Below are 20,674 nucleotides of genomic sequence, written 5' to 3' on the forward strand. Positions count from 1 at the left end.
GGTTTTCTTAATATTTTTTACTTTTTCACTTTCAAGGAATCTTTACAAGGTAGGCTCCTTTTTTTTACTAAAAATTCAGGGGATATTCCCTACTTGTATAACACAGTGATGATCGTAGAGAAGAGCGAAAGTCTGGAATGTGGATGAAGAGGTGGTGGCAGCAGTCTTGTGGGCGTATGCCCAATCGGCAAGTGTTATGCTGCTACAGGCTAAGCACTCACTAAGGCTACGAAAAACATAAAACGCAAACACTGTGTAGTTGCTTGCGATTCTGATCTAAACGGCTCAACGTGCAAACCACTTAAAGACTTTGCCTGAGAGCAATTTTCATTCACGAAGATGAAATATAAAGAAATATCAAAAAGAATGAGGAAAACTGCGACAAAAAAAGTTGGAATAAGTAAATGGGGATGTGTCGCTTGCTATGAAATAGTCTTAAATGCTGGGATCACACAGAAATAATATTTATGGGATTGGTCTTGACGTTGCGTTGTCATAAAGAAATTGCACTGCTTAATAACGCCCTAACAGTGGGATTGAATTGTTCTTACGGAACGTTGTATTCCAGTGAAAAATAGCAATTTGACATCCTAAACGAATGTAAAAGATGAAGATAGGATGGAAATATTTTTGTATCCTCTTCTGGTAAAGAAGATAATCACATTATCTTCTTCACATCTTATTTACCAGTGGAAGGGGTCTCATTAAAAAGCACAATTTTATGTGTCAAAACATTTTATTTCTAAGATTTACCACGCATTGGCCCACCGCTGCCGCTTTCCGTGTGAGGGTTTTCGTGAAAATAAGTTCTTATGTGACTACAGTGTTTAACTTTTTATATTTAGTGGTCCGGTATAGTGGCTTACATAGAGATTTTCTGCAGTATGCCTATGTTTATGACAGTTACCCGAAAAGTAAGTTTTTATATGCTAACAAGGTTTGCTTTTTAGTATTAAGTAAATAAACCTAGTGTGCTAAATTTGGATCATATCGGCATACTTTCGGTCTCGCCCCATATAAGGCTTGGAATTTTCCTGACAGTATGTCTTCACCTGACAATACGGTTTATCTTCTAATATTAAGTGGTGCTGTATATTGCCTCAATCTGCCTTTACTGCATTAAATTTGCATCGAACCGGTCTATGTTTATCACTGTTGCCTGTGTAAGAGTTCTCATGAAAAGTAGTTGTTTATTTTTTAATAGTAATTGTTTCATTTTTAGTATTTAGCGACCTAAATTGTTTCCGTGTACTGATATTATACAGGAACTTACTTTGCTAGATTTGAAACACGTCGATATGTTTCGCAAAGCCTCGCCTACATGAAGGTTCTCATTGAAAATAGCTTTTATGAAAGAAAATCCTCTAATTTGCGGTATTTTTTGACGTAATAAGATGCAGAATAATAGATTCTCTGACAAAAAATGTTTAAGTATACTAAGTGTGGAGAAATGGTAGTTCACGTGCTACGCCTTCTCCGCTATAGCACTTTTTCAAAAATCCGTTTATAGATGTTTTCATTATTATAACAAATTTTTAACTTTTATTAAATTTGTAACTTTGTGTTATAGTAGGTAAAGTGATGTAAGATATATTATGGTTGGCTTGTTCGGATATAACGTTTTAATAAAAATATCTCTAAGCTTATTGCTAAAAATTCAACAAAGAATATATGAGCATTAACTTTTTTCTTTCTGTAATGAGTAGCAGAGACACTTGGACTAATATTTTCTAAGAAGGAATTGTATGCATTTGAGCCAAAGTATGAAAGAATAAGGACTCTTAACCTGATTCAGCGTCGAGGTGTTAAGACAAAAGTTGAAATATCCTCTGGTCGCATCTATGTCTGATCAAGAATTAATTGTACGTCTTATCGTATGTATTAAGCAAGAAAATGATTTCTGATTGTCTTGATATGTCTTCCTTTGGGCCATAATACATGCTACATCGCTTTACAGTCTTTCATACAGCAGCTTTCCAAATAAGGCATGACAAGTGGTCGGAAAAGTAGTCCGATCCGAATTATTTTCAATAGCATTTGTTCTTGACGCAAAACTCGTCAGCGAACACAAGAAAACAAGACAGGCAGACGAACAGACGGACAGAGAAGATTAGTTTCTGAATCACTTTCTGAATCGATTGGTATAATAAAACATGGGTCTACCTCAACTCCTTCTGGTCATCGCAGAATCAACACAAGAAAACAAGACAGACTGATGAACAGACAAGCTTAGATCAATCATTTTCTGAATCGATCACTATAATAAAAGATGCGTCTATCTCAAGTTCTTCTGTTGCACGTCCGCGCAAATGTCGACATATCCTTGTACCATAAATGGTGTAGAATATAAAAAGTAAATGAATAATAAGATTATTAAAAAAACATTTAATGTTGGGTTTAGAGCAAAATGCACATTATTGCAACGATGTACTGTGCATAACACACTTATAGGACAAAGTTCGCTTTACTGACTGATGCTATCGGATGAGGGCTGGATAGGCGTTATTCTCTACTATCCTTGGCATCTGGAGGATATAATGAAGTCGAATGGATATCTCTTCAAATTAATCAAAACTTTATTATACTATTCCCTGCTTACTAAAACTCAGGTAATTTGTTGGTGCCACCCAAATAATTTTTCCTTCGTCACCAACATTAATCTTCAAATTATGCGCTAGATTATCATAATACTATCGCACTTGGAAAATTATATGTCACATAAAATGTAAAAACATTGTATGATAAGAAATCGTTGGCAAATGTTTTCATAGGTTTTGGAAAAAAACCCGGTGAGACTTGGAGCATATGTTATTCATTGTTTTAAGGGATTTGAATAGAATGCGAATAGAAATACACCCAGAGTAAAATATTATAATGACAATTATTTTTCATGGATTAAGCGATCGTAACCACAACATTAACCATGAAAATGTAAACAGAATAAAAAGCACCAAAAAAAAGATATAAAACATTTTCAGACACTTCAAGGGTTAAAAGAGCAATTGCTGGAATAGCTAGATGAAGAAGAAGAGAAAGAAAAAACCGTAGATTTTTTTTATACAAAGTGTGAATCTAGCGCCTGTTGAGAGAGTAGAATAAAATGGGGTTGATTGTCTATAGACAATGCTTTCATGCATTCAGCATATAAACAACTCTAATCATATGCTGGATTAAGCACAATCATCAAAGAAAATTTACCAACAAATTCACTTATAGAAGAACTAATGTGTTACAGAAATAATAATGAAGATAATATTGTGGATTTGTATGTATGTAAGTTTTGGTAAAAGGGTTAATTAAAATGTAATTTAGTGGAAAATTCAAGAAAATTAAATAAAAGAAAGATGAGAAGAGACAGCCACAAAAAATAAAAGAAAAAAGAGAACAGCAACGTATGCTAGTCTACTTGATTAACCAGAACGAATTCTGATTGATTTACGGTTAATGAAAAAGAAACGGCAAGTAAAGGAAAAATTTGAAGTATTTTATACATATGCGCTCTTTCCTGCTCTACCTCCCTGCCACAAAGTGTATGTGCAATATTGGCAGTTTTTGCATGCCATTTGGTCTTGAAAATAAGTCAAATCGGTCGAGAGATACGCCTACCGTGCCATGCAAAGTGAGAACACCCCACTTTTTCCAAAAGAATATAAAATTAATGTTTTTGCCTATTACTCATAAACTACAACGCATAAATTTACAAAAATTCGATGAGCATTTTTATAGTGTGTCATAATTTCATTTTTTTTCAAAACTTTTATGAAGCACAAAAGCAAGCATAAAAAAAAATATATATATAAATCTTTTGCCATCTTCAAATTCGGAATGTACCTAAGCGTGTCCATCTGTTCGCCTGTCCATCTGTCTGTCTGCCCACCTGTGGTACACATTCTACTGCTTGCAAAAAACAAAAAAAAAACATTTTGTCTACGAATTTCCAAAAGAGTTTGAAAATGGCCCGAACCCAGGTCAGAGAACAGACCTACAACACTCTCACGTCTATTCAACCAAAACTGAGAAAACATTTGCTTGCCGTGTCATACTCTACAACATATATGCGATGTAAACTTCCACAATGTTATTGTACAAAAATAGAAATGATCAGCCACGTCCACTCAATTCGATAGCGTAGTTTGCATACTCTTTCTTTCTTACAATATATAAAAGATCCGGTCCCAATCGGATAACTTTTATATAACAAAACTGTTGAATTACCTTGGAAATTTGTTTATCATTAATCATTATAATCTATATATCATGTTATGAAAAATCTTTGTATTCGATTTCAATAAAATTCATGATATTATAAAAAGCAAACATGTTAACTATAACAATAATGAAATAAAATGAAATAAAAAAACTAAAAACTCGAAAACAGAAATCTAGACCGACTTAGTAAATAAAATGTGAAATGAGCAGGTGAACCATTTTTACCTAATATAATAATGATGATAAGAAATGAAAAAAATCCACATAAGGTGTCTTTGACATGCTATACGTTTAAGCAAAACTATTACCCAAATCCACATGTCTTCGTTCGTATCGCACATAAGTGTTCATATAGAAGTATTAGATAGCATTTCTTTCGTTATGTTCGTCATTTTCAATGTAATAAAATTCATTTTCATTTTATTATGCCTTCATATTTAATACGATTTTCTTTTTTATTTATTTGTTTTCCTATCAAATTTATTTCATTTATTTATGGCTTTATTTTCATTATTTATTTATTTCGTTTTTTACGTGTATTAAAAGAGTAGACATCCGCGCTTTGAAGGTTTTGTACATGGTGTTAGGTTGGAATGAATGAAATTTTCGCGTTCTTTCTCATCATCGTATTCAAGAAGATTGTATTAAGTCTGTAAAGATCCATCTCTATCGTAGCAATCAATTCAGAATCATTTCTCGAATGCACTTAAGGCGATAACTAGACGTTTTTTAGTAGTATTTCTTCATCCTGAGATCGAACTTAGATAATAAACGTTATTAAAAGTGGTGGAAAGAACGCTAAGGGACTTAAGTTGTTAATAAATAAGCCTACAAAATTAAGGATTAATTAGCTGAAATGAAGAAGTAGGGCGAAGAGCAATGCCTACGTTTATAAGGTGGCAAAGAGCATATCGTATGCCAGCCGAGATTATGCGAAATTAGTAAGAACTGCTTCTAAGCAGACTCAATTAAGCCAACACGACATTGATAACTTGTATACCACACTATCAAAGCATAGCCAAGGACCGATCAGATTAGACTCGTCAATAAGCTGCTGGGCGACTTTACCGTATATAACAATTCTAGCCGAAAGTGAGGTTGTTTGGTAGGGTAGGTAGCTTAGCCTGTTCTATTGCCAGAAATGCCGTAATCGCCGGGCACTTATATATAAAATACATTTCGTACACACACCAGCCGGTTATCAGCATATTAGCCGCACCGTGGCAATGCCTAGGAGAGTATTTATAGTTACTAGCAAATATAACAGAAAGACAGCACCTTAGACAGGTTTCGCAATCATGGAGCGCCCCGTAAAAAATGCGCTCAATGCCATGGCACGTTCAACATTAACTTTTAACCTGTAGGGATTCTTCCAACGATGGAGCGGATAAAACAGGTTTAATGCCGGAAACAAAACCTTTTCATTATTCCCATACCACTGAACTATACACTTCGCACTTAGAAAATGACGTAGGCATAAATGATTTTTTATGTAAATTCGGTCAAAACCAAGTCACCTCTTCCCTCGTTTGCTAATTAAATTACTTATAACTTGTTTAATACTAAAAGGTAATTAATAATTTTCCCGCTTAAAGGGGAGAAAAAGTCCATAATCCTATATAAAAATAATAAATATTTAAATATTTTTTCAGGCGTAATTAGGCTTAAAAGGAAACTATAAAGAAAACTTTTATATGCATAAGGGTTACTAACTAAGTAAATTTCAATATAAAAACGTTGCTAGAACGGTGTACGGAACACGCACCTTGCAAATAAGATATCAACAGGGAAGCCAAGCAATTAAAGTGAATATTGTATAAACTTTGACTTTATTAATACATTTGTCATAAAATAAAAAAAATATCAATAATTGTAGTGTTTGTAACTTCCTAGCTCGGGAACAAATTATAATTTTAAACTTCCAGTCAAAATATTCGAAAAGCATTTGAATGCACTTCTGTCCTCGTTGCCGTCGCCACCGCATACATGTGCTTCAAGTGTCGTACTTGATATTTTAAAAAATTTATGATTTTTTTAAGGGTGTCTTCTGTGTATTTATTTATACGTAAATGTCTGTCAGCACTTGCACAAAGTGTTCGATCTTCACTCCCTTTTTAAGCACTATTTACCTTAAACCAATGTTCGGCTACAATTTATGAAATTTTATTCAATTTAAACGCTTAAATGCTTCATAATGAATTGCACATCTGTTCACAACCAATAATGATTCCTTTAGCTCAGCTATAGAGACTCGCTAGCAAATATTATGAAGTGTGCCATAAGTCAAAAAAAAGAAAAGAAAGAAGAATACAGCATATATGCACACTCTTACATATAAATAAATAAGTATAATTCGCTTTTAACGCAAATTTCATTATATTTATATATGATTTCAGTTATTGTTGTTGTTATTGTTCAGAAAGAAAAAATCTTGTTTTAAAGCGTTTTCTTTTTTTGTTTCAAATGTTTTAATGTCAGATGTCAAGTGGTTTCCTAGACGCTTTCGTATAAAAAAGAAGTCATTGTTGAGGGTGTCAATGGGGGGTTAATTTGTTTATGTGTTTAAGTTTACGCTTTAATGTTTAAATGAGTATAAAATTGTTTTTCGTATTCATTATTATGATGTATGAAAAGGATTTCAAATAATAATCAAATCAAGTAATTTGAAACAAATTTGTTAAAATGAAAGATTTTTTGGTTGTTGTTTTTAGTGCTCAAATGTTAAGTTAAGTTAAGAGACGATGCGTGTTATCCATGAAGAGATGTATTCGATTTTTATTATGTTGTGCTTAGGCGAGCTATGTTTGCAACGTTTCGTCTCTCTACGCATTGTAGACACGTAGAAGCCATTCGATTTTTGCTGTTCTTCGTCTTGTATCATTTTTTGGCGTGATGAGTAATGAAAGATTTATTTGTTTCGTTGTTGACTTATAGGGGCGACTTAGTGCTACCGACTAGCAGTTATGATAAAAATTTTAAGTAAGTTTCTATTTCCTTTTTTTTTTAATATGATCAATAAAACAGCCTCTATTTCCTTATACAAGCACCACGGTGATGCTCAGAAAGAAGTGGGTAAACAGAAAATGACAGGAGGTAGCTCGCATTCCAGTAAGTGAGAGGCCAAGTGGTAAGAGTTAAGCCTTTCACCGACCAGGTATGGTGCAACCGTATGGAGATTTGAACCCGCGAACATCGACTTGATAATTGCGATTCTTACGTATTCAGCTATATGGCAGCTCTATATTAATATGGGAGGAAGGTATTAAATGAGTCCTGAAATGAACGAAACGAATGATACAGCAAGATGATTATAGGCAAAACAAAATGCCAAATGCCGCAGGAATTTCATTTTCGGGATATAATTGTGTAGCATTACGGCATAAGTGGTATTTGAGCCTTTTGACGCATTTTTCTCGAGACATGTATTTTCAGAATGCGTGCACAACTCTAACATAATCGAAATTCAATTTATATTTTCATGTCAATAAGCCGATTTAAACATTGTATAACAGTCCGATGCGAATCGTGGTCAATGCCGTTCGCCCTTGAACGAAAACCGTTAGTCTACCAAATTCCGTCAAAATATCTCAAAAATTGCGAGAACGAACGCTGTTGGGAATACGGTGAATCAGAATACTTTCTCGACCACGTCCCACATTCGGCTTATTTTGAAATTTCGTCAAATGAATAGCTGCAAGGTAGGGTAGGATATTTAATAGTGGGCGGCGGCCCACTATAGTCTTTACTTATTCTCTTTTTCTAAATCTTGCCTTTGGGCTTTTGCCTTAAATTGGTAGCACACAGGCGGTATAAATATGTTCGTGAAACGGTATCATAATTTCTCTCATATATTCTTCGTCTTCCTCGCAGTAGGATAAAATTGACTTTTAGCTAAACTGACCGTGCGCAGAAAATTTCTAAAGGTAACTTTTAAGTAATCTTTTCAAGGGACAAATTAAACTTAAGATAACCTCTCGTTCAGCTGTATAGTTTTTCTCCGTCTCTTCTTTGCTGCAAATGCAGTACGTAAAAAATCGTTGACTTTTGTTTGCATTAAGATTTCACCACTTTAGTAAATTAGTTTTTAATCATTTTTTTATACAATCTTTATAAAGCTTTTTTAAAGTTGCTTTGCATTTGCATTCGAATCGATTAAAATACGATTTTATGAAATAGAAAAATAAACAAAAAATGTATAAATTTTAGTAGTAAAAGAAATCCAATCAAACTTTTTAAACAAACATTTAACAAATCTATGATTGTAGAGAGGACGAAATACAATGATAACAGAAACTTTATCGTATACACGTTCACTAACTAGCTTTCTTCGGCAATAACACAAAAGAAAAATACCTGTTCCCTTATATCAAGAAAAGTGAAACGGAAAACTATTTTACAAAAAAAAAAAAAAAATAATAATAAAAAAAAAACATATAATAAAGTTTTCTGTCTGCTAAGTATTTTCACGGATATTTTATGAATTTGTATCGATGTGCATAAGATTTGTGTGTTGCAACAATATGACATAATTTGAATTTAGCGTCAATTTGACAAAGTGACATTTAAGGGCTGAACTTTTACCATAAATAAGACACACCACACCACACGGTATTCTATTGTCGGCCCCGCTCTTCCAGCGTTACCGGTACAATTGCCATAACAATCACTATCAAAACATATTGATAAGTTACAAAATTTTTGAAGTTTTTTTTTTGGTAATAGTGTAAAATCAAAATCAAATTCATATTTTTATCATTTGGTTTTACTATTCTTTTTTTTTATTTATTTACTTTTTTTTTCATAATTTTTCTTGTGGTATGAAAATATTTTACATGGGTTTCTTTATTATATTTGGCACGAAAAAAAGCTTGTCTGGTTTATTTTGCATGCTTATCACATGCCACCCCTTTTTTTCTTTGCTTCAGTTGCCAGCCTAAGTTTTGTATATAACTGTCATTTGTGGCTTGTTGAGAAATATATATATGCATATATACTATTTGCTCCCTCTAGACCTTTTGCACTTCTTCGTGTTTTTGTTTGTATTTTTTTTTGCATTGTATGTTGCTTTTAGTTTAATAATATGTTTAGTCAATAAAAATGATTTATCAAATCATGTAATTTGATATTTGATGTTTTGTTCTTGTTATTGGGTGTAAGGAAGATGTTGCACAGTTGAAGGCAAAAATTTTGTTATCTTCACTCTTAAACAGATATAAGAACGAAGGGTGTAATGGCTAAACATGCCTTTAATACACTGCTTAAAATTAATAGAGAAATCGTTTAGGAAAAGTTTAATAAGAATTAAAGTTAAAATTTTTCATTTAATTCGGAAAATTACACAACGGCAACTGCATCACATTCAAAAAAAATGAAAGCTAGAAATAAAAAGAGTTCTGATCCCTAATAAACTCGCCTATTTTTCTACGCCAATTCCGAAATGAAGTTCTTAGTGCATAGTCATTAAAGAAGCGCTTTGGAAGTGGAGGAGAGCACCCTCCTTCCAGGTCATGACTATTTCTTCTCCTTACATCAAAAATCTATTAAGTTATTTCACAAGTCCTCTGCGGCTTAAAAACAAAATTGATAACTTCCTCTTTAAAGTTAGATTATTTTTTTATAAACATTCTTATCTCAAATCTAAAATTCAGTCAACTTCATGTAACAACGCGATTAATAAAAAACAAGTTAAAGTAAGTCGGAGTATCTAAGCAAGATTTTTGCATCTGCTACAGGAGTATATTACTTTCGCCGCATAGTAATGCCTCAAACACCTCGTAAAGCATATATATCATAGAGAAGTGCGAGTAGTGATATTCGTTTGCTTTCCCGGCAATGGAAACATCTCGTAGAGAAGTCATCATGAATTTCGTAAGATGGTGGCTTATCGAATATAATGCAGGTTCGAGTTTCACAGGATTTCTAAAGGTCTGTGGTATTACTACGGGCTAGAGAAATAATAGCGCGACTGACTACCATGCTAGTCCTGGGTCGATATTTTTCCTTGGTCGTTTAAACTTTATCAACGAAAAATTTGATGATAGCCCAATGAAAAAGTTGATGATGAACCAATGCTTTTAAGCCTTCTTTAATATAGTCTAGAGTTATACTACACAGTAGACGGCTAGGGCAGATAGACACGACCGTGATGATGTGGAATTCTTATGTTGAGAAAGGATTCCGATAATAAGAAAGGGCGAGACTGTTTCTCGGAGGTCTTGGGCCGTTAAATACTGAAATGTTAGATAGGCTTCATTTCGTGTTCACACCATGTATCAACAGGTACCGACGAATCAAGCGTACTTACGTAGACGTTGGAGTAAATTATTACAGAGAGCTAACCGCTTCCTTCTTTGTTCTCACTTCTGATGAAATCACATCTGACTTCAAAATAATATCAAGTGGAATAAATTTCATGTCAAAGTTTTCTGGGTTACCCTCGTCAGGTTAAGTTCAAAAATTCCACAACATCGTAAGAAAGGTTCACTCGCAATCAATGAGAAATCATATTTAGACAATAAGTATAGCTTTAGTCTATGCGAAAACCTTTTAAGTACGGGCCAATTGTTCAGGAATATGATTAGAATGTAGACTTACATGACGTGTACTTTACGACACTATGTTTTCATATGACGAGTGATTCGATCTACAATACGATATACGCTGTACGACGTGCATCGAGTTCTCTCTGTATTGCAGTCAAACATCATCCATCGTACGTCGTACATTGTAGTGCGCTCGAAGGCGAACATAACGGATTTTCTGTGAGGCCGTACAACTATTTACAAAACGCTGTGAGAATATTTGAAAATATTACCAGAAGAGTAATCTTCCATTTGTTTAGGTGGTTTAGCGAAACGGCGAATGTTTACTTATTCTTGAGTGGAGTTAAAAGATTTAAAAGTATTCCTTCTATTCTAACATATATTTTTCGCTATAAAAGACAATTGTATACCAATTGACTGGTTATTTACTTTTCAAGTTCGTTCAGGATTTGGTTGACGAACATGTAATACGCTGCTCAAATTGAATAAAATTTTAGTCTTATTTTTTCTCCTCAGCTTATGATATTAGTTTGATTACTTAGCGTTTTTTTTTTACTTGTTAAAAAACGTTTCGCAAACATTCTTATATATGTGCTTTTATGATGATTGTATTTCAGGAAATTTAGTGAAATATTATTTCCGGTTATCAATTTATGGAACAAAAACAACACGTGTCTGGATTTATATAGATTACTACACGGTTTCTAAAGAACCGAAATGTATATATTACTGACTTGTATTAAAACTTGTCTTTATTTTTCTTTTATCATTTTTCTTTTGATTTGTATATTATTTGCTTATTTTTCATTTTTTTCTGTAGTTTCCATGCAATCAGTAAAAATATTCCCCAGACAAATTAATTAAGGCATCATTAATGTTTTTCTTTTCTCGTAACTGAAAGTGGCCCTCCAAAGGAAATTAAGATTTTTCAAAGCACTTTCCAGACCATAATTAAGCTTAAAAACAGCTCAGAGAAAATCAATATAATATTCTTTACTAACAATACATATCTGCAAGATTACCGTTAACTTTTGATTTCTTTTGATTCATATCCCTCAATTATTCCTTTTTTCTTTTTTACTTAATTCGTCGTCTAGCGTTGATTTGCTGACTAACAGAGGAAAAATAAAAATAATTCATTGAAATTTATAAGGAACAATTAAAAAATTTGTAACATAATCAATCAATGGTCGTTCCCAACTGAGGTAGAGCGTTCATTACCCATTGCGTTTCCATTGAGCGTCTTAATTTTATCCGGCATCGTCGGCAAATAAAAGAACAGTTAAAGTACCCAGTATCTAAGAATATGCCGGCCAGGCTCCTTCGCAATGAGGTTGTGAATTATAACTAGATACAACCAACTTATTCTTTCTTCTGTCCGTTTACCTATAATCGATGGTATAACCTTGAAATTTTAAATTTAGACATAGTAAACATGTCTTCCTAGGGTGTAGCTTCATGTTATATAAAGTTCTTAATTTAGCAAAACCTGCAGCGTTCACGGATGAATATTTTTCAAATTTTACATTGACATTTAAATCCCTCGAATATGAATTGGGAACTATTTACGTTGGCCTAACTTGATAATGGTTGCGGATTATTAAAAGATGGACAGAGGGACGCATGGATCTACACACAAACATTCCCAAAAAGGTTTTTCTAATATAAAACAAATTGTTAAGATCCGTAAAGTATGCTTCACTTCTCGCTGTGAAATAATCGTTTGATATATATCATTTTCCTTGTAACCTTTTTTTTAGATTTACAAATAGATGAGAGTCGCTGAGAGTCAATACAGAACATCACGATGGGCTTCAAACTTCAATTTATCTAATTTTGTCATTAGGACGTCAGCTATCTCTTGCGATGTTATATTTCGATTATCGAAAGTAACTTTCAAGCTTTCATACCATGTTTTGTTCTGCGTGCTACAAGCACATATTAAGATTTTGCGGATATATGAACCACCTAGACGGGCTTGAGTAAGATCTACTTCTTTTATGCCGATTGATTCAAGATCACGTTATGATTTCGTTTAAGCGTGTCTGCCTGTCTGTCCGTCTTCACTTTTTATTTATTCAATCTACAGGTCGCATTTTTTGAGATATGGGCATGAAATTTGAAACACTGACGTGTATACTGGCCCAAGAAGAAATACTATTGAAAATGGTTCGCATCGTTTCACATTTCGGACCAGTCCTCACATAAAACTTTATTTTAAAATGCTGTTAAATAAACTAAATTGCAAATTTCAAAATTTTTCGACAAAAGTCGCTAGGCAATAGCCCTGTAGAAAGGGATTTAATGTTCAATCTTTTATGATGAAGATTGGTTTTTAATAGCAATTTAGCATAAAAATTAACTATCGTCGATGAATCACATCAGTCTATGTTTTAGACCTGAACATATCATGAAAAGCAAGCAAGTGTCTTGGGCATCCTCCAACATGCGAGCTTGAAAAATACGATTTCGCATGTAAATAATGCGTAATTTTTGATGTATTATTGACAAAAGGAACGAATGATGAATTGGTCTAGAGCATTTAATGGTCGGCCTGGCCTGACTACAATGTTCTTGCTCGTTTATCCCTTAAACTTTACAAAATTTCTTTTTCCATCTGGGCTGCAAACGTATTCATAGACTTCGTAAAGAGACGTTATATTAATTTTGCTTTTGCATTCGCAGCACTGAAGATTATTTCGGACTTAAGTTAACCGTATTCGCAACCATAGCCTCTCTGATGTTCCCAAGGGAGCGAATATTGGCAAACACCTGCGGAATTGACGATCCCTTGTTAGAATGACTTCAAACTATCTGAGCTGAAGTGGCATAATTAAGAAATAAAGTGAAAAAAAATTCAAAACATATAGAGACTTAAGCTGTGAAGAAAAAGCACTCTCATTCTGTTTGATGGCACATTGCTATGGCTATTATTAATAAAGAATGCATATTAGTTTAAGTGACGGATAAGTAAACTTTGCTTTAAGGCGAACGTAACTTTCTTTCGTTACGTTGATTCACTTTTGTATTTTTTATTAGTTTATCTTATTTACATAACAAACCTAAAAGAATTTTATAAGATTTGTGAAGCACGAATATTTGGCAAAAAGAAAATAAATAAAACTGTTTACCATGCATTCCTTAAATATTTTTTTTTTCTGCCATAATATTTTCTAAAACTTACTACGTTGACGTATGTATATATGTATATATATAAAGTAGGGTTCATTATATTGCTTTAGCATAAAGTATTTCTCATTCTTCTATTAAGATTGACGGAAACCTTTATTAAATTTTTTTTGGTTGTGAGGGCGTATAAAAGAAAAAATCATTTTATTCAATGCTTATTTCAGAAAAGTTTCTTTGACAAAAGATGAAAAATAAACAAAAACTTATGATTTCAAAATAATTTAACAATTATAATTTTAAATGAACTACGCATTCATTACTGAAGTTATATTATTAATACAACAACACCAACAATAAGAGGACAATCATTTTTACAAATTCCTTTAATTATTAGACAAATTTATCAGGAAGTTGACAAAAACAGAGGAAAGAGAGGGAGACAAATTCAGTCTGTAGGCAAATGGTTTACTTAATATGCACCTGTCTGCCTGTCTGCCTAAGTATTGTTTGCATTGCCATCTGATAGCTGCGGTATCTTTATTTAACACCTAATTTAAACTGATTTTGATGTTTTTATTAGGGTTGTATATAAGACTGGAAAACTAAGGCATGAAATATAAACAAATATGCAAATATAAATTTGTTACGGAAATTAAATAATTTCCTGTTTTTGTTTCGTATTTACAAATACATGAACGTACATACAGTTAAGCAGATAAATTTATATAATATTTTATGTATACATATATGTCTATGAATAACTTACTTGTACACGAACTTCGGGTAGATTCACTTTCATGGCTAATTCTTCTCTTGAGTAAACGTCGGGATAATGAGATTTCTCAAAAGCTCTTTCTAGCTCGTGTAGTTGGTAGGTGGTAAAAGTGGTACGATTGCGACGATGCTTTTTCTTCGAACAATTATCGTCTTGTCCTGATGGTTAAGAAATTTTAAAATCTAAAGGTTAACAGTGATTTACATTTTCATGACATTGTAGCGTGTCTTCTAAATGAGGGGATTATTAAGGTCATTTTTACTTTTTTGTCTTCAACTATATCAAAAAGTGCTTCGAAAGATTTTTCTTTTCATAACTTACCGTCTTCGTCACTACCTGAGGTGATTTTCTCGCCTTGTTCACTTGAATTGGTTTGATTGAGATCCTCACTAGAAGCACAGCTGCCATTCATTAGACTATCATTATCATTTAAACGATCCTGATGCTCATTCGAGCCCACCGCACCGCCATTGCCGTTGCCGCTGTTGGACCCCGTTGCGGACAAACGATAATCTTCCATATGTTTTTGTTGTACGTGATATTGATTAAGTTGTTGCTGATGCTGTTGTTGTTGTTGTATTTGCTGTTGATGATCCAAATTACCGTTGTTATTATTGGTAAATGTTTGTTGTTGCATATCTTCTAAAGAACGTGGCCTCAGACCGTCAAATTGCTGCTTTAAACTATAATTATCTGTAGTGCTGCCATTAATCAATGCTTTCGTAGATAAACAATCATTATCGTTATTATTATTGTTGTTGTTATTGCAATTATTCGTTAAACTTAAATCATCGCAGTAAGCTGTTGTGGTTGAGTTGGTTGCTGATTTACGTTTCAAACCGGAGCCGTTACTGTAAATCGGTGACTGAGCTGACGACGAGGATATTACATCAATGTTACGAATGTCTTGTGGATCTTTGGTATCTTCATCTTCGGTAACGGCATCAATGTCAGCCTCATTCGACAAGGACGACATGGAACGTTCATCGTAATCGTGTAGTTGCGCTAAACTAGAGGCGCCAACATTGTTGTTGAAATAACTTGAGGCTGCAGCTGCCGTTAATTGATTAGCCATTGTAACCACAGCCGAACAAACTGGCGAAGACGGTGACGAAGAGGAGCAGGTATTCGTTAATGAATTCGATGATTTAGCAAATTTCTGATCATATTGGACTTGCGCCTGAGCTTGTGCTGCCAAAGCAGCCAAGTGCTGCTGATGCGTTTGATAAGCTGGCGGTGGTGGTGGAGGATGCGAGTGAATTTGCGCTGGTGAACTTGACGTAGAGTTTTGCAAATGTGCATTATGATGATTGTGATTTAAGTTATTGGCTTCTACCATTTGATGCATGGAATTCAAATAATCATTACCCATAATGATGGGACTACTGCTGCCGCCACCTTCACCATTACTGCAATTGCCATTTAGATCGTGTCCATCGGTGCATTGTTGTTGATTGTGGCTGGCCGAGAAATGCTGTTGTTGAAAACTCATTAAGGAATTATGATAAGAACTTAACTGATGGGTGGGTGGTGGAGGTGGTAAATGCAAGTTGGACGAGCCGCCCTGATGATGATGCGGATGTAAATGATGATGATGATGTTGGTGATGATTGCCAATTGTATTACAATTGGTGTTGGTGGCATTACTATTGCCTGAATTGCTATTAGTTGAAGTTAATGGGAATAGTGAAGCATTACGATGTTGTGCAAAAGCGGCAACCATATGATTATCTATGTGGCGCAATTGGGCCAATGGCATATTGTAACGTAAATCTGTGGCATCATTTGAGTTCTCAGCTGGAAAAGAAGTAAGAGAAAGGAGATTATGATTTTCAAAGGCGAATAGAGAAAATTCTTTGAAAATTATTAACACACTATTAACAAATTGAGATAATTGATCCTAAAGGGAGCGCTCTAGCTGGTAATAGTTTGGTTTCTTTCGTACATACACATTTATATTTATAACATAGCGCAGATTCACTTAAAAACACCGAGTTGTGTACGCATCGGTTTTGCAAATGTTTGATAGAATGCGGTATGACAATAAGAAGCTATTAACAGAATCTTTGCCCTTATAAATAATAAGAAACAGACTGTTATTGTTACTGATAACAAAGGCTCGAAAACTCAGTAATAGTCTTCTAGTTTGAATTTTGAATAAAATGTGGAACTATATTTTTTATTTCGTTGTCTCTGGTATTTCTTTATAAAAGCTACTAATCTCGACACCTAATTTACTTTCTTATAATAAAGGCGATAACCTATGTTGGTAGTGCTTAATTTTCTGTTTCGTTGGTCTAAAAAATATACATTTGCTTAGGTTTGTTTTCGAGCTCAGTACTTTATCTATATATCTTTACATGACTTTGTGTGTGTGTGACTGCATAAAAACGAATTCTCGGTAAAATTTATTTGATCCGACATCACGCAATGTGGGGCAACATAGCCTGGTGACACAATATTTTACATTAATCAAAAACATAGGAAACAAAATAATATTTAAATATCGATATCGTCAAACAATATCCGAAGTTAGTTGAAAAATCACCTGGCACATTATTCCTTTCAGCCTCAAAACGAAAACGAAAGCATAACATATTTTAATAATGTAGAAGAAAAAAACCACAAACCCCCCTGGTTTTATACTCATCATTGAAGGATAAGGGCAACGCCGAGAAAAAAGTTTCAGAGATCCCACAAAGCGCTTATATTCTTAATCAGCATCAAATTCTGAATCTATTTAAGATTGTCCATCTGCGTGGTTGTCCGTCTATCTATCCGTATAATGTCTGCGGTAAACATGCTGCAGGCCGCAAAATCGAAGATATCGTCTACAAATTTGCAAAACATTTGTGCTTTTCATGTTTTTTGCTTGTTACTCGTAAAATACAACACAAATATCGCATAAATTTCCGGAAACATTAGTTCCCCCCACCCTACAACTCTTAATATCAAAGAGTATGAAAACTTAACTCTTTTCTTTTTTTTAGTCTTTTTTAAAGAAAACGGAGACGGGCATAAAAGATTCGGTTATGACCGAATATAAGTTTGTTACTTGTAAATAGTTTAATTACGTTTCATTAGAAGAGAGAATTCTACCTATGGTTTAAAATTATTCCATCTTTTCTTTACCAAACTAAGTCACCCAATCTTATATTTAATTTAAGAAAATTTTGGAAAATAATTTTTTTTATGTTTTTATTCAATAAATTGATATCAATGTGTTTAAAACATAATTGCTACGTAAAACAAACACCTAATAATTACAATTTATTAATGCCGCTTGTACGTAAAGCTCGCCTTTGTATGCAGCTAATGCATACTATATGCTATAATTTTCTACTCTAAATGCATCAGGGTAAGTAAGTTCGTTAGCGAATAGTAATCACGGCCTAAAGGGAATGAGCATTTTTAGTGGTTAAACAGATTATAAAAATTTATTACGAAAGCGGAAAAACCCCCGGGTGCATTAATCAATTTTTAGATGAGCGATAAAAATCAGTATTTTTCATGAAATGTACGAGTGAAACAGGTGTGCTTAACACGGCTTAAAGTGAACATGCTTAAGTTCCGCGTTGAAATTAAAATTTTGTGTTTTCCATTTAATGATTTGTATCGTTTTTGACTTTCTCTCTCGCTTGAAATTAGGTGTTTCTTTTTTAGCGAAATATGTGAAACCATAAAAACTCTCAAGAGAAAAGTTGTTGGACCCACACTAAGGTCTTTTCCTGCCAATTCTTTGTTAAGAACCTTCAAAAGCTTAAACAAGACTAGCAAATTGGCAAGAAAGTCGACATGCAAGAAAACTTTCACGGTCTATTTCGAAGAAGAGAACTAAACTAATGGAGAATATAAAGCAGAGGACTTAGAAACAACATTGTTATGGGAAGGAGAGAAGGGTTTACGCAGCTATCGTCTGGCACGCAACAAATGGAAAAACTAAACGGAACAAATCGCAGTTTTAATGTTTCGTTCAAAAACCTAAAAGAAATGATCTTCATCGTGAACAACTAAATATGTAAAAGTGCACCTTTTGCTTTTGTATCCAGAAAAGAGACGTAAAATAAAATAAATATTAAAGAATCCACTTCATTCACCATGATCTTTACGATCTTTCCTTCTACGACAAAAAATACTATCTCATAACTTCATTAGTGAGATATGGCGCTATTAAATTGAAGGAGCAAGTTCTAACCGCTTACGTAGAGACCTCGCCCTTTTCTTTGTCCTTCCGCACAAGTTAGTTTGGTCCGATCTTTTTCGACACCAAGTTTTCTACCTCACCAGTTGCGGTCGTCACGGCAATTACCTCAAATCGCGGGAAGAACGCTTGTTCGGTACGGAGTTGAATAGCGACCAGATGCTTGGCCCATATAGAGGCAACGGTTTTAGATGAGCTTTGCTTTCCTTACAGGACCTTCCTTACACTATGCACGGGAAATAACGTTCTTTACAAAGACGAACATTGTACACGCCATTTTATATTTATAGAAAACTGACGGACGGTCTTGTAGTCGTCTTCAATTCGTCTGATCACAATTGTTTCCCATATTTTCATTCGAGGACATTAAAGAAAACGTTCGTTATCGGGAAGAACAAAATGCATTGAAGAAACCTCGTGGTTCTATGGAGAATTGAATTCATGGAAACAAACCTTCGCCTTTGAACAGTATTTGAAATAGTTGGCAATATCATTTGAAAACTATCCAAACCTCATTAAAACGATTATTTACCAAACTGTTGAAAATATATTTTCCCGCATTACTCCCGCGACTTTTCCCACTATCGGGTGTTTCATGTGTGTGTGTCTATATATATTATAAAATAATATATAATTCATATGATGTTTACCCTTTAGGTAGTTAAATAAGTTGTTGTGACTGTACGATTGACATTCAGCTTAGTAAGGAGTCTTTCCTTTTTCTATTGAAAACTATTCATCGTGGTGCCGCCAACTTACTCCCACACGATTGTAACTATTTGCAAAAAGTTAGAAAAAGAGGGTATCATGTGACATGCAAGAAACTCATTAGAGTTTGAAAAACGAAAACGAATTGAAAATATGTTTAGAATTTAAATTTTAGCAGCGTCACAAAGAGAGAGGGAAAGTATGGAGAGTTTGTTTGGTGGAGTGTTAATGATATCCTTGTGGGAATGTTTTTATTTTTACATTATTTTACCACTTTTTGCTCGAGACTACAAATTGACTTTTTCCAGTTGTAATCAATTTGTGGCCACATTAGTTGCCATTTTACATATAAATACATGGCATATATTTACATAAACATATATACACATTACCGTATCTACAAACATATATCATAAAACTGTTATAAACAATATCGTCATTTAAAACATGTTTTTGATTAAATGAATGAATATAAGCAGATTGAAATTGATTGACGAACTGACTGACTGACTGACTGACTGATTGCTTCTGCCGCTGTTAGTCAACAATGTGCTTTCTGTTGCCAAAACACAAATCCAATTAATGGCTTGAATAATGTTTGTAGCTAAGTATATTATATTTGATAGTAATTGCATTTTGTTAAACGATGATGATGAAGTACTTCAAGTATGGGCGAATTAATGGGAAGGGAATAGATTGGATTTTCGTGTTTGTTTAGTAATATTTTCCGAAAATAAATCTTAAAACAGTAAACAGTAAACAAAAATAAAGTGGAATGTGCTATTTACAGTGCAAAACAAGTTAATATCATGCGTTAGCCGTTGATGGGATTGATCTGACCTTGGTACAAACACATCATCTTATTTTCACTTATCGAAAGTATATCTTATAAAATGCATGCTTACACTAAAATTCTAAACAGTGCTCGTATCTGTATATCCGTCCACCAAGCTCATCCAGTCCGTCATTTTAGTTCTTCCATCTTATATATATATATATATGTACGCAAACGCATTGATACTTTGTGTACCACTGCAAAGTAGCCTTCCGCTGTATGTGCGTCCATATAATTGTATATCATTTCTAAATCTATCAAAAAAATAGGAGGTC

At 33.7% G+C, this 20,674-nt stretch overlaps 1 protein-coding gene across 1 annotated transcript in view; it reads right to left on the reverse strand.

Annotated features, from left to right (window-relative positions):
• LOC119636265 (retinal homeobox protein Rx) overlaps positions 1-20,674 on the reverse strand; it is a 59,427-nt gene that overhangs the window by 19,951 nt on the left and 18,802 nt on the right. Inside the window, exons 3-4 of the mRNA XM_038031565.1 lie at positions 14,977-16,452; positions 14,647-14,813 (exon numbers count right to left, since the gene is read on the reverse strand). Of these exons, the coding sequence (XP_037887493.1) occupies positions 14,647-14,813; positions 14,977-16,452 (1,643 nt within the window). The remainder of the gene's footprint in view (positions 1-14,646; positions 14,814-14,976; positions 16,453-20,674) is intronic.

Source organism: Glossina fuscipes, unplaced genomic scaffold (genome assembly GCF_014805625.2).
Source record: "Glossina fuscipes isolate IAEA_lab_2018 unplaced genomic scaffold, Yale_Gfus_2 28, whole genome shotgun sequence".
In the NCBI taxonomy this organism is placed as follows: Eukaryota; Metazoa; Arthropoda; class Insecta; order Diptera; family Glossinidae; genus Glossina; species Glossina fuscipes.